The sequence below is a fragment of the Thermobia domestica genome, chromosome 5 (assembly GCF_964235325.1).
Source record: "Thermobia domestica chromosome 5, izTheDome1.hap1.1, whole genome shotgun sequence".
In the NCBI taxonomy this organism is placed as follows: domain Eukaryota; kingdom Metazoa; phylum Arthropoda; class Insecta; order Zygentoma; family Lepismatidae; genus Thermobia; species Thermobia domestica.
The window spans coordinates 299,610,735-299,623,954 of NC_137458.1; the positions used below are offsets into that span (position 1 = coordinate 299,610,735).

Genomic DNA, 13,220 nt, shown 5'->3' on the forward strand with positions numbered 1-13,220 from the left:
GGAATGAAAATAAAAATGAAATGAAATCTTTCAGTTTAACGTCCCACGTTTATGACTGTTAGGTTAAGTGAGACGATGATTAAAACAAGTCAATAATGATGGAAGAATTGGTAGAATGAAGAAGGAGAAGGAAACGAGAGTACCCTGAGAAATCCCATGGATACGATTTTGTCCACCACAAACTTACTTAGTCGGGGATCGACCCAGAGACTTCACGCACCAGAGGTAAGCGCTCTACCACTCAGCCACCGTGCACCACTTCTTCTTCTGAGTCTTTTAAGCTAAATGTTAATGTCATATATATATTTACTGCACATTATATATCACCGCATTATATATATATATTACATTGCTATAAACTGTATTGTTGCACTGTGACAGATTAAATTTATTTTACTGAGTGCCACTGAAATGCTATATATAAAATGTGAATAGCTTACTTTATCAGAATTCCGCTTGAAAACATCCCGAAGAAAGGCGTTCGAGATTTACGCCGTAAATATTGATGAGAAATTTAAGAGTAGACATTACTTATCACTGTTGCAACACATAAGGTTAGTATTATCTCGTGTGAAAATTCATAATGTGTTCTATCTTTGGGAAGCCCTGCAGGATAAAAGAGACGAATGCTTAATGAAAGTGATGACTAGGAAAGAACTGGTTAAATGGGAATGTGGAAGAAAACGGGAGTACCCTGAGAATACTCACAGACACCACAGCTTGAAAAAGAAGTCTCCATTACTAATGACAGTGTACAGCAAAAAGACCTCCCGTATTTGGATAGCGCGCTGTAAATTGTGGTGGAATACAGCGGCAGAGGGGGGTATCGATCGATAACGGTATACGTGCCATTTTTCAGTAGTCGCAATGGCGTGGCACATGAGCATCGTACGTTTCTTGTGGATAAGTATACTCGTAATGGTGGTTCTGTGATTACTACTCAGTGGGCATTTCGGATTCGGTTCGGACCTGGCCGACATGGTTCTGTTCCGGATAGAGAAACTATTCAAGTTTTGGCATCAAACTGTGGAGCAACAGGATTTGCACTAAGAAAAAAATCGCCTGCCAACCTCAGACCGTAACAACACCGGAAAATTTGGTGCGCATGAGAGCGTTCATCCAACAATCTCCAAAGCTTTCAGCACTTAAGCAGGTTGGCCAGGCGATTTTTTTCTCAGTGCAGAACCTCTCGCTCTGAAGTTTGATACCAAAACTTGGAGAGTTTTTCTATCTGGAACAGAATTATGCCGGAAAAGTCCGAACAGAATGCGAAAATACCCGCTGAGTAGTAATCATAGAATAACCATTACGAATATACTCATCCATAACAAACGCACGATGCTCACCGGGCCACGCCATTACGACTACTGAAAATGGAACGTACACCGCTATAGATCGATACCTCTCCGCCGTCGTATCCTCCACCACAACTCTCATCGCCCTCTCCAAATACGGGAATTCTTTTTGCCGGATCCTGTAATAAGCTAAAAGTTAAGCTATAATTATCCTACGGTAACAGCTACGGTTATCTTTGTAGACCCTCAATTACATACAAATTCAGGATAGTGTTTTTTAGAGTGTAGAAATACTACACATATGGAATTTATCTTTAGTCTTATATGTTGAGTAAGACACCCAAAACTTGTTTCAATGAGGCCGCGTTTATAGACAAAGAAAGTCGTTACTTCATCTCCAAAGAAATATACAAATGTATAATTATTTATGTTTCCTCTGTACAAATTTGCAGTTAATAAAAATTATTAGTATTACGACCTTCTAAATATACAGATGGTGATACCAGATTAATATGGTGTCGGGCCATACCTTTCGTTTTCAGAACAGCCTTGATGCGACGTGGGATGGAGGCATAGAGGTCGTGAATGGTAGCAAGTGGAATTTTACACCATTCCTCGCACAGGGCATCGGCCAGTTCTGTGAGAGAGGATGGAGGTGGAAATCGTCGCCGGAGTCGTGTTTCCAACACGGACTACAGATGTTCAATTATGTTGAGATCTGGGGATTGGGCGGGCCAGGGGAGGTGTTGAACTTCATCCCGATGTTTCTCAAACCGCGCTGCAACAACGGTGTCCCTGTGTGAATGGGTGCATTATCATCCTGGAAGATGGCGTCATTGTCCGGGAACAACATCCGGACCATAGGATGCAAGTGGTCTCCTAAAATTGCGACATAATCGTTGGCAGTGATTCGTCCGCTAAGTGTGACCACAGGACTCAATGAAAACCATGATATGGCGGCCCACAGCATCACCGAGCCGCCGCCATGTTTCACAGTTGGGCGGAGACACTGCAGATCATAAGCTTCTTTGGGCGTTCTCCACACATAAACACGGCCCGTGGTTGGGAATAGGGTGAAGGATGACTCATCCGACCATATAACAAGTTTCCAGTCCGCAACGGTCCAAGTTGCATGGTCGCGGCATCATTTACGCCGTGCGAAAGCGTTATGGTCCCTGATGAGCGGTTTGCGCCCGTGCAACACGACCCCGTAAGTTCATGTCATGTAATTCGCGGCGAACTGTGATTGTCGAAACAGGGTGGGGGAGGTGCTGATTGAGTTCTTCCGTCACTTGCTCCGCAGTAGCACGACGGTTCTGCGTGACAATGCGCTTTAATACCCGGCGTGACCTGTCATTCATGATTTTCTTCCGCCCACTGTTCCGCTTCCCCGATGTGGTTTTCCCGTGTGTTGTGTAGGCCGTCATCACCTTTGACACTGTCCCACACCTAACACAGTAGCCACTGCCGTCACACTCACTCCACATAACCGCGCACCAACAATTTTCCCTCTTCGAAAATCTGAGAGGTCTCCCATTTTACACTACCTCCGTCTGCTGCAGCCACTGGACACTGCTGTTCCACTGCGCCTCACGTAGTATGGAGACCGACCTAACACATCACCACCAGCGGTCCGTCGCTGCGGGCACCACGACACCACTGCCAACCCATACATCTGACGTGTTGCCAACTACAGGTGTTTCCATTTTTCTGATCACCATCTGTATATATAAATGAAAGACACCATGTTTGTGACTTCGTACCTTTTGAACCACCCGCCCGATTTCGATCAAATTTTCCACATAGATGAAGTTTGGGCCTAGGAATGTTTTTATCATTTCACTTTGACGGTACAACTTAGGGGAGGAGGAGAGATACTTTAAAATGATCGAAAATGACTGATATTAGTGTCGAATTCATAGATTTGGGGTTGCTGAGATGAACGGTGACACTTCCGACGCTGTTTAAATCCACATTCAGCCCTTTATGCCCAAAATAAAATGTATTCTCCCCGTGCGAAGAACGGGTATTCTGCTAGTACTTGATATGTGAATATACATGATTTCAATAAAGAACCTAAACATCAGAATATTTAGACAAAATAACAAGTACAGCTAAAACGAACTTAAATACACACACTAACATAACCTTTGAGTTCTTGATAATTCTGGACGCTTTCCACCGAAAATTTGAAACCACATACTGTTTCTGCATGTGAAAATTGGAGGACATACCAGGTAAGTACAAATTATAACAGTAAATAGTTGCAATACGTATTCTCTTATGAGTTCCCAAAATTGTGTTTATGAAAACATGTGAAATGTATTTTAACTGGCTATGTATTAAAGAACTCTCCATTACCGTATACAGATGATCTTCAGAGACAGGATTCTTGATATTTTTCTCTCGTTTGAGTTGTCCTAGCGTTTTTAAACCTTTCCATTCATTCTTCTTTTCAGCAGGCAACAGCAATGATGTGACAGGATTGTAGAATCGAGGAACTTGTACACCGTACCACGTTCGGCAAAATACAATATCTAAAAGAGAAAAGGGAAAAAATTTAAAGATCTGTCACTTTCAAAAAATATAATTTTCTTATAGTTACTCAAAGAACATATGGAATACTTATTTATACTTAAATAATCTTACCATAAGCGTTCTTTACACTAAAGGACGCCTGATACGTTCAATATTACTGTTACGCTAACACTTGCGAGTATTTATATTTTTAACATTCAATTCCACATTCCCTGAGAACTTCTGTTAAATAATTGCTTGCTATATACGAGGTTAATTCCAAAAATAAGTCTCCAAAGCGCTAGGGACGCAGGGAAACTGTTCGCTGTTGGCAACACTGTTGTGTTTGTAGTTTCCCCTACTCAAAAACAAGCCTGCGCGTACATCGGCGGGACGCCCAGACTTGGCTCAGCAATCGTTTGTAATGAAGCTCCCGCTTGGCGCTAGCGCAAAGTGCAAAGTTCTTCGATTCCCGTTGGGGACATACAGTCGAAAAAGTGAGGTTTTCCTGAGATTTCTTTATTTACACCTGGCATATGCCGGGATGGTACCTAACATACTGGTCCAAGGTAGATTCTTTTCATCCTCATTTCTTTCTCTTCTAAAATAATTATGCAAGTTAAGAAATATTACTAATACTTAAAGTAACTATGACAGTAAGAAGTACTGCTAAATTTTAAAGTAACTATGCACGTAACAAGTATTACTAACTCTTCAAGTACATATGTAAGTACGAGGAAGTATTCCTAACTCAAGAGTAATTATAAAAGTAAGAAGGATTACTAACTCTTAAAGTAAGTATGCAAGCAAGAAAATATTGCTAGCTTACAGTAAGTATGCAAGTAAGAAATACTACTAACTTGTTAAGTAATTATGCTAGTAAGAAAGTGTGTTCTAAGAACATTCTTAGTGTCAGTTAATTAACAGAAAAGTACAATCAGAGTTTCAGAGATTTTCATGCAGCCTATATATGCCACTACTTACCGCTCAACATAATCTTATCTTCAAACGTAGCTCGAAATGTTCCCTCTGGCTTCGAGACGGCTTTTTTGATTTGACCCCGAATACCAGACTGAGTTCTTATTTTAGCGCCTTCAAATCGAGCAACCTCCAACGTCGAATTGAACATCCCTCGAATAAAAGCAGTCTTCTTATACACTTTCATAGGAACTCCAGTCAATTTTAGCTTCTTCACTACTTGCACGGATTTGTCGAGATCTAAAACAGCACCGGTAGCGGCAATTCTGAAATCTGGCTGAAATATATGAATGGAAATTTTTCAATATTACAATGGTAGGAAGAATATTTACAGCTGAATATAAATGTTTCAAGTAAATGTTAAGCTAGTTTGCAATTAGACTACTTAAATACCTTAAATTTCCTTTCTCTTCCGTCACTAATTTACTTAAAACAGGCTCTCAAGTTGAAAAAAAAAAAAAAAATCCAATCAACGAAGATAGCGACGAAGATTGAATGAACTATTATTGCAACAACAAAAAATCAGCGATGTGTCCCTCTCAAAATTTTTTCTACGACTTTTTGAAATTTCAAAACGCAAAAAGGGGGAAAAAAGAAAATACGCATTTAAGAAAATGTTCACATTTACACCTACATAGTATCTACAATCTTTGAAACTTTCAAATTACTTGAACCATTCTCACCAGAATTAAAAAGATATTAAATTTTGAGCATGTATGATACGATAATTCGTTAACGGATAAGAGTAGGGAGTCGAAACTTTTTGGGGGGTGGTTTTACGTCAAATATAACATTTTGGATCAATAACGAGCCAATTTGGATCAAGGGCCAATTACACTATCATGCTAGGACAGACCCTTTGCGAGAACCATGCCAGATTATTATATTCATTATTATGAGCGTTTCTAAGCACAATAAACCAAAAATAAAACTAAACGTTACTAACGAAGAAATCATTTCTAAATGAATTAATTATAATAAAATACAAAAAATAATTTTAAAAAAGGATCAACTTATTATTTAGAATATCAAAGCTTACCTGTTTGCCAGCTACGTCTTGAACGGCCAACAATCCTGTGCTTTGAGGCGTGATTGGACCCCAAAAATGTGCCGTACAATGTAAATGTTGAGGTGTATATTTCAACAATCTACAATCAAATAAAATATATACAGTAAGAATGTAATATTAGCAATATCAAAAAGCAAATACAGTAGATGATCTAATTCTGAAGTTCCCAAACTAGCGTTGTGATTTCTCAGGCCTCGCCTGTGTTGATTTGGGGAATCGTGGCTAAAGTAAAACCACTTATAACAGACAATGCTTAAAACCGTGTCCAAACTACGTGGGTTGTTCAATATGTAAGTTTACCCTAAGCTGTAAAATATTTACTTTTTAAGATACATTTGTAAAGTATACATACATGTATGAGTAGGTCTTTCCTCACTTCTCCACGTAATCCCCATTGAGGTTCAGGCCTTTGTCTCACCGTTGCACCACTTTGTCCAAACCCTTTGCCAAAAACTAGGGCTTTGGCTATTTAGCATTCTCCGCTTCATATTCCGCTTCATTTCTTCATCTGTTTCGAAACGTTCACCTTACAACACCGAAAAAAGATGAAAGTAATTGAGGATGTATGGAGAGTAAAGCAGGCCTTTCTACCCTAATTCTTCAATTTTGTGTCTTGTTTGCGTGCTGAGTGGCGGTGGGCGTTATCGTCAAGAAGAAGAGACAGAGTCGCTTATGCCGAATTTGTTTCCCTGAAGAAGAGTTCAGGTTCGACGTACGTGACCTAGTTTCCTGTCAACTGGTGATGAAGAAGTAAGACATTCTTTTATTTTGTGATATTAAAAACTGAAGTATTTTCTTAATCTCTCGGGGAAACCAAACAATAAACTAGTAAAAGTAAAATATTTTAAATAAAGTATCGAAAAACATCCTGGTAAAAATAGTGAAAGTTAAAAACAAATATTGTAAACACGGAAGACTTTCACAGGAGAAAATGAACAATCCTATTTTCTCAAACCAAAAATAAAAAATATTCTTCCGTAGTTTTGTCTCTTCACTGCTGAATCGTGAAAGTGTTTACGTTAATGTAATGTATTATGTCAATGTGTATTTGATGTAATAAAGCTGAGAGAGTTCCTTTCCTGATTATCTAACCATCTCTGACGTCAAAAGTACCTGTTGAGATGAAATCATCTCATCGACACGTGTCTGGAATCAGCAAGAACACAGAAGATTTTTATCCTTAAATACTCCGTTCAACCCGGAAACTGGGAGTCAGTCCGGGGAGTTCATGAGAGTCAGTCGACGACAATCTTTGGAGTTGTTGGAGTCAATCGGGAGCCAGACTTCGGAGTTAGCTGGAGAACGTCGGAGTCGGTTAGTTAGAATACTAGTCGAAGAATCTTAAAATCGGTCAACGGCAGGATCTAGCTCAGTGGCTAGAGAATCAGTTTACGTTATAACCAGAACGGCAGATCATCGGTCGATCATCGAGAGGAAACCAAGGAGCCCAGCAGAGATAATGGAACAACAGGTATTGTGATATCATACTTCATCCCTTCCTTCCTTCCCTAACCTCTCCAAGTATCTTGAAATCCTCATTTTTATTTCATTATTTTGAAACGGGTGTCGTCCAGTTCCAGGACCCGATCTGCTGAGACATCCGAAGAAATTCTTGTTAACGACATAGCTTTCTTTGAAAATCAATTTCAAATTAAGCACCCGTAAAATAAGGTACTGTTTAGCATACACATCAATTTGTAAGAGTGTTTTATGGTCTTCTGCTTCATTAAGCTGCTTTGTTTTTGGCCGCTATATTGCGCAGAAATCGCAACATCGTAATATCAGCTGCTGCCGTGTTGTCTTCCTGTTTGACGTAAAGCAGTGCCTTATATATCGTGCTCAAACCATCCATATGATTGATTCTTTCAACATTTACCATTTCACTGTCATCTTTGTCATCCGAACTGTTATCTTGTGTGACTAAATTAACAATGGCCTCATCGGATAGTTCATACTGGTCATCATCTCACATCAATCTCTCACATCTTAACTTGTTACTGCCTCTCTAACCTGTAGCCTGTTTAAGAGATCTGCTATTTCTTTATCTTTTGAAGATCCTTGAAATTGTACGATCCTTGTGCATACAGTATTCTCACAACTGTATGCACGACAATTTAAATTCAGTACTTTTGCTTCAAATAAAGATCTTGGAATAGTCCATGAAGAATCATCTTTGTTCATTTACTTACGTTTACAAATAACAGTAACGGACTTTTTAAAGAGGCGTGGAGGGCTAGCACTTTTCAACAAGACTGCATATTATAATTACCTAATAAAGAATTCATATTTGGTCTAATTTTCTCTGCTAGGGGCTTAATTTTAAGCAAAAGTATTCAATATTCCTCATTCCTTCATTTTGATATGTTGCTCTATCACATTCTGACTTTATCGTTAAATTGACAATGACACCAAACCTACCGTACAACCAAAATAATTCCTTCTACAAAATAAATTCTATAGAAGAAAAATATTTATATACCATAGTAGTTACATTGACCTACCTATTTCGAAAATTGTGATCTTGGACTGAATACAACGGAAGCGTCTGGAATCTACGCCACCCGAGTGATATGATCAGAGGGTCTCTTGTTTTCAGGATCTTCTTATGCCATCTGTGTTTCTTTAAACGAGCCTTAAAAGAAAAAGAAGGAGAGTATACCAATCTTAATTCAGGAATATGATCGAATTTAACATTGCACAAATAACGAGTACGGAACAAAGTTCTTGTAAATACTTAACACGGACAGTGTGATCGGTACCTCAGAAGAAATATTTGGAAGCAAAATCTCGGAATTAATTCTGTATTTGAATTACACACTATCTGCTGTTTACATCGAATTCCTTGATACTGCTTGCATGTAAAAAAGGAAATATTGTCTACGGTCGATTTAAAAACCGTAGACTAATTATACTCAGGTTGTCGTTTCAATATTAGACAGCACATTCAAAAAATAGTAGCGTATTTTCTGCATACACCTAACGCTTTGACAAGGAAATGAGTAATAGTGAGAATACAGGAAACATGGATTCAACTGCAAACTTGTTTAGTTCATTTTCTGATCAGATCTCAAGGTTTCCCTTAAGAATTAAGACTGTACAAGACAACGTCTACTTTTTAGCATTACGGCTATATAGATACTATCTACTTTTTAGCATTACGGCTATATAAATACTATCTACTTTTTAGCATTAAGGCTATATAGATACTATCTACTTTTTAGCATTACGGCTATATAGATACTATCTACTTTTTAGCATTAAGGCTATATAGATACTATCTACTTTTTAGCATTATGGCTATATAGATACTATCTACTTTTTAGCATTAAGGCTATATAGATACTATCTAATTTTTAGCATTACGGCTATACAGGGTAAACCTGAAAGATGTGCACAAACTCCGGGAGGTGATTCGTGACATCAAAAGAAGAAAAGTCCTCTTACTTGTTGTCGAATTCCGCGTTGTGTACGAGTAACAGGGGGTGCCAACTTGGAATCGACACTCGAATCCTAACAATTGGAACGGAATTGAAAGATGTGCACAAACTGTGAGAAGTGATTCGTGACGTGAAACTAGTTAAATGTGGCTATGGACATCAGCAAAATGGTACTTTGGGCAGTTGCGAAGACAAAGATAGTTTGTGCACATCTTTCTGTTCCGTTTTAATTGTCAGGATTAGACTGTTGTGGCATCTCTGTCACTCGTACACGAGGCGGAATTCGACAACATGCAAGTGGACTTTTTGTCCTCGTTTGATGTCACGAATCACCGCTTTTAATTAGCCAAACAATATTCAAATTTTCCGTTTCATATTTGTAAATTTCAGTTCTTACCTAGATTGTAGAGCAGACTTTTTGCTAGTAAACACATAAAAATTATGATCACGGATTATATTGCATGAGATTATGTAACAGTGATATAACAACTACGAAGGAAAAAAAAAAAAAACTTACCTGAACATATCCAATGTTCTCTTCTCCTGGCATTAACCCTCCAACAATAAGAGGATATGTCGGATCGAAATTAGTCACTAGCTCACAAGGAGCACTGGCAACTTCTATTCTGACATACATTCCAGGACGATAGCCTTCCAACTGGACTCTTAAACTGTCACCTAATCCTTCGAACTCGTTTTTGTTAAGCTGAAAAGAGACACAAAAGTTCTAAAGGGTATTCCATAAAGAACACAACTTTTGAAATGCACGCCATTTCTGTTCTAGTAAACTGACAGCACTGAACGTTACACAATTTCATCTATTGTCTTTGTGGTTGGCAGTCACGGCGCACCAAACAGCACATGATCGTAATCTGTTTTCTGTACAGGTAGGAATGGAGCGCATCCCAGTGGAGTAGTGTGTTGTCATAATGAAAACTTGTTACAAATGTACTGAATGTTGTACAGAGATTGTTCGCAAGCTCCGTGGAATGTTTGGTTAATGTAATGCAAGAATAAATCGACTGTGTACACAAGCGAAACGTATGCTCCATTAGCACTTAAAGGAGTATCCCCACGCCCCAACTTACTTTATACATTTCGTTTCGCCAATACCGAACTGTAAAACAACAATAATAATAATAATAATAATAATAATAATAATAATAATAATAATAATAATAATAATGATGATGATGATGATGATGATGATGATGATGATGATGATGATGATGATGATGATGATGATGATGATGATGATGATGATGATGATGATGATGATGATGATGATGATGATGATGATGATGATGATGATGATGATGATGATGATGATGATGATGATGATGATGATGATGATGATGATGATGATGATGATGATGATGATGATGATGATGATGATGATGATGATGATGATGATGATGATGATGATGATGATGATGATGATGATGATGATGATGATGATGATGATGATGATGATGATGATGATGATGATGATGATGATGATGATGATGATGATGATGATGATGATGATGATGATGATGATGATGATAATAATAATAATAATAATAATAATAATTTAATTTAATTTAATTTAAAGGTTGGGAAATCCATAGTTAATGGTTAGAACGTTGGACTATGTCCGCGTGGTTACAGGTTCGAATCCCGGCCGGTGCATCCCGATTTTCGGCGCCCATCCAGCGTCGTGAGGCAAAATGAGGAGGAAGCTCATAATACGCGTGTTTGCGTTAGAGTGACGCAAGACACTGATGTGTTCGTCGCTAGGCTGGATGTAATTCAAACGATCGCTAACAGATGGCGTTAAAGCGGCTCAGGCCCAGAAAGGGCTGTCACGCCAGTGGTTAGGTTAGGTTAATATAAAAGTTACCAAGAAACATTTATGGAATTATCAATGCTTAACTAAAAGCAATATACTGTGAAGTGAAATAGAAAATATACTCTTGAGTTGTACGTGCCTGGAATGTTGTTATACACCGCAATGAAGACATCACACAATAAAGAAATGGGAAAAGTATGAACTTGAAATAAACACAATTCTCTGTATCAGTGTAGAAGACGCATTCCATTTGAGACTTATTTTCAGAGGAGGGAAAAACAGTGTCTTATACTAAGGTAATCACGATTAATGAAGTTCGAAAAGAAGGCAAAAGACAGTGGTTAATATGAGGGTGATTCAAAAAGTAATACCTCCAAGCACAATGCTTGGCCAGTAGTATTGCAAATATTCTGAACTGTTTATCATTAATGCATTAATGTTTAAGCTATAGAATGTCACTTGTTTCACCTTCCTATCGCTTCTTGTTCCAGAATAATGGAGCAATTCATAGCATGCAGTGGTGATGCCAGGTTGAAACAGCGGGCTGTCATGGGATTTCTGACTGAGGAAGGTTGTGCGCCCAAGAACATTCATTGCCGGCGATGAGTCGTGGATACATCATTACGACCCGGACACGAAGTGTCAGTCGATGAAGTACCACCACACGTCCTCATCTCCGCCAAAAAATTCAAAGTTGTCCCTTCTGTTGGCAAAGTGTTGTTGACATTCTGCCTCATCCTGCCTATAGTCCGGCCCTGCAATTTTTGGCTCTTCCCCAAACTTAAGGATCACCTTTTAAGGGCCAACGTTACAATTGTAACGAGGAGATGGAAGCAGTTACAATTGTAACGAGGAGATGGAAGCAACAGTTCGACAATGGTGTCGCCAGCAGCCGCCACAATTCTTCGCCGACGGAATGAAAACCCTTGTTTCGCTATGGTGCAAGTGTGTTGCCCGTAATGGGGAGTATGTTGAAAAATGATGCCACCACTTGTAGCGGACATTGCAAGCTTTCCACTGATACCTGTATCGGTGCTATTAATAAAGGTATCACGTTGGAGGCATTACTTTCTGAATCACCCTCGTATTAAAACCATGGGAGACACGGGTTCGGTTTCCGAGGGAGCTCACATGGTTTGGATTGCATGTTAAGCTGTAGGTTCACGTCTCATAAAGACTCGCTCCTGAATGGGAAGCTAAACTCAATCCAATCCAATATTAAAACCATAAACACTTACCTGAGCTTGCTGATCAACCTCCTGCTTTAGTTCTTCATAAAAACTCTTTCCACCTTCCTGTTCATCGTATTCAGCGTCAAATTTTTCCTTCAACTTTCGTTTTTTCTCCATTAACTTTTGTCTTTCTGAAACTTCGTCTTTTGGCTTCTCTGAAAAATATTGAAAGAAAACATTTAGCATTAGAATTAGAGCGTGAAATTATAAGTTAAAACGATTTTGTATAAAGTCTAGAAAAGTTTCCAGATTTGAATGCCCCCTCCCCCTCTTCCCTAGTTTCTTTAATTCTATTGTATTGCGCTTGTATTTTTTATTAGTAACTAGTTGAATATACCCATGCTTCCCACGGGGCTGTATTTGTAAGTCAACGCCTGTGGAGTATCACCATTGTTTTCAGCGACCGCGAAAACAATGGATTTGATACTAATATCGGTCATTTTGGGCTATTTTTTCATGTCTCGGTATTCTCCCCCCCCCCCCTTCCGCTGACTCCCGATCCGCATACAATTGTAACTAAATTTGCAAGTCATCGCTAATGAAAGTGTCACCATTGATTTCAGCGACTGCGAAAAGTATGGATTTGACACTAATATCGGACATTTTGGATTACTTTTATATGTCTCGGTATCTCACCTCCTCCTCCTCCCCCGCCCCGGGGCCGAATAGCCTGAATTTGGAAGTTAATGTGATCGGAGTTTCACCATTGATTTCAGCGACCCCGAAAAGTATGAATTCGACACTAATATCGGTCATTTTCTACTACTTTTACATGTCCCGATAAACTCCCCCTTCAGACCCCCCCCCCCTCCCTGGTTCGAATTTTGACAAAAATGTTTAACTCTGGTCTGCAGCCTGGAC

General features: G+C 39.0%; 1 protein-coding gene across 1 annotated transcript in view; it reads right to left on the bottom strand.

Moving 5' to 3' along the window:
* Positions 1–13,220, bottom strand: part of LOC145686739 (ribosome biogenesis protein BMS1 homolog) — a 67,352-nt gene that overhangs the window by 8,732 nt on the left and 45,400 nt on the right. The window contains exons 13-18 of the mRNA XM_081760363.1: positions 12,366–12,514; positions 9,814–10,002; positions 8,361–8,491; positions 5,830–5,938; positions 4,797–5,067; positions 3,657–3,832 (exon numbers count right to left, since the gene is read on the bottom strand). Coding sequence (XP_081616489.1) covers positions 3,657–3,832; positions 4,797–5,067; positions 5,830–5,938; positions 8,361–8,491; positions 9,814–10,002; positions 12,366–12,514 — 1,025 coding nt within the window. The remainder of the gene's footprint in view (positions 1–3,656; positions 3,833–4,796; positions 5,068–5,829; positions 5,939–8,360; positions 8,492–9,813; positions 10,003–12,365; positions 12,515–13,220) is intronic.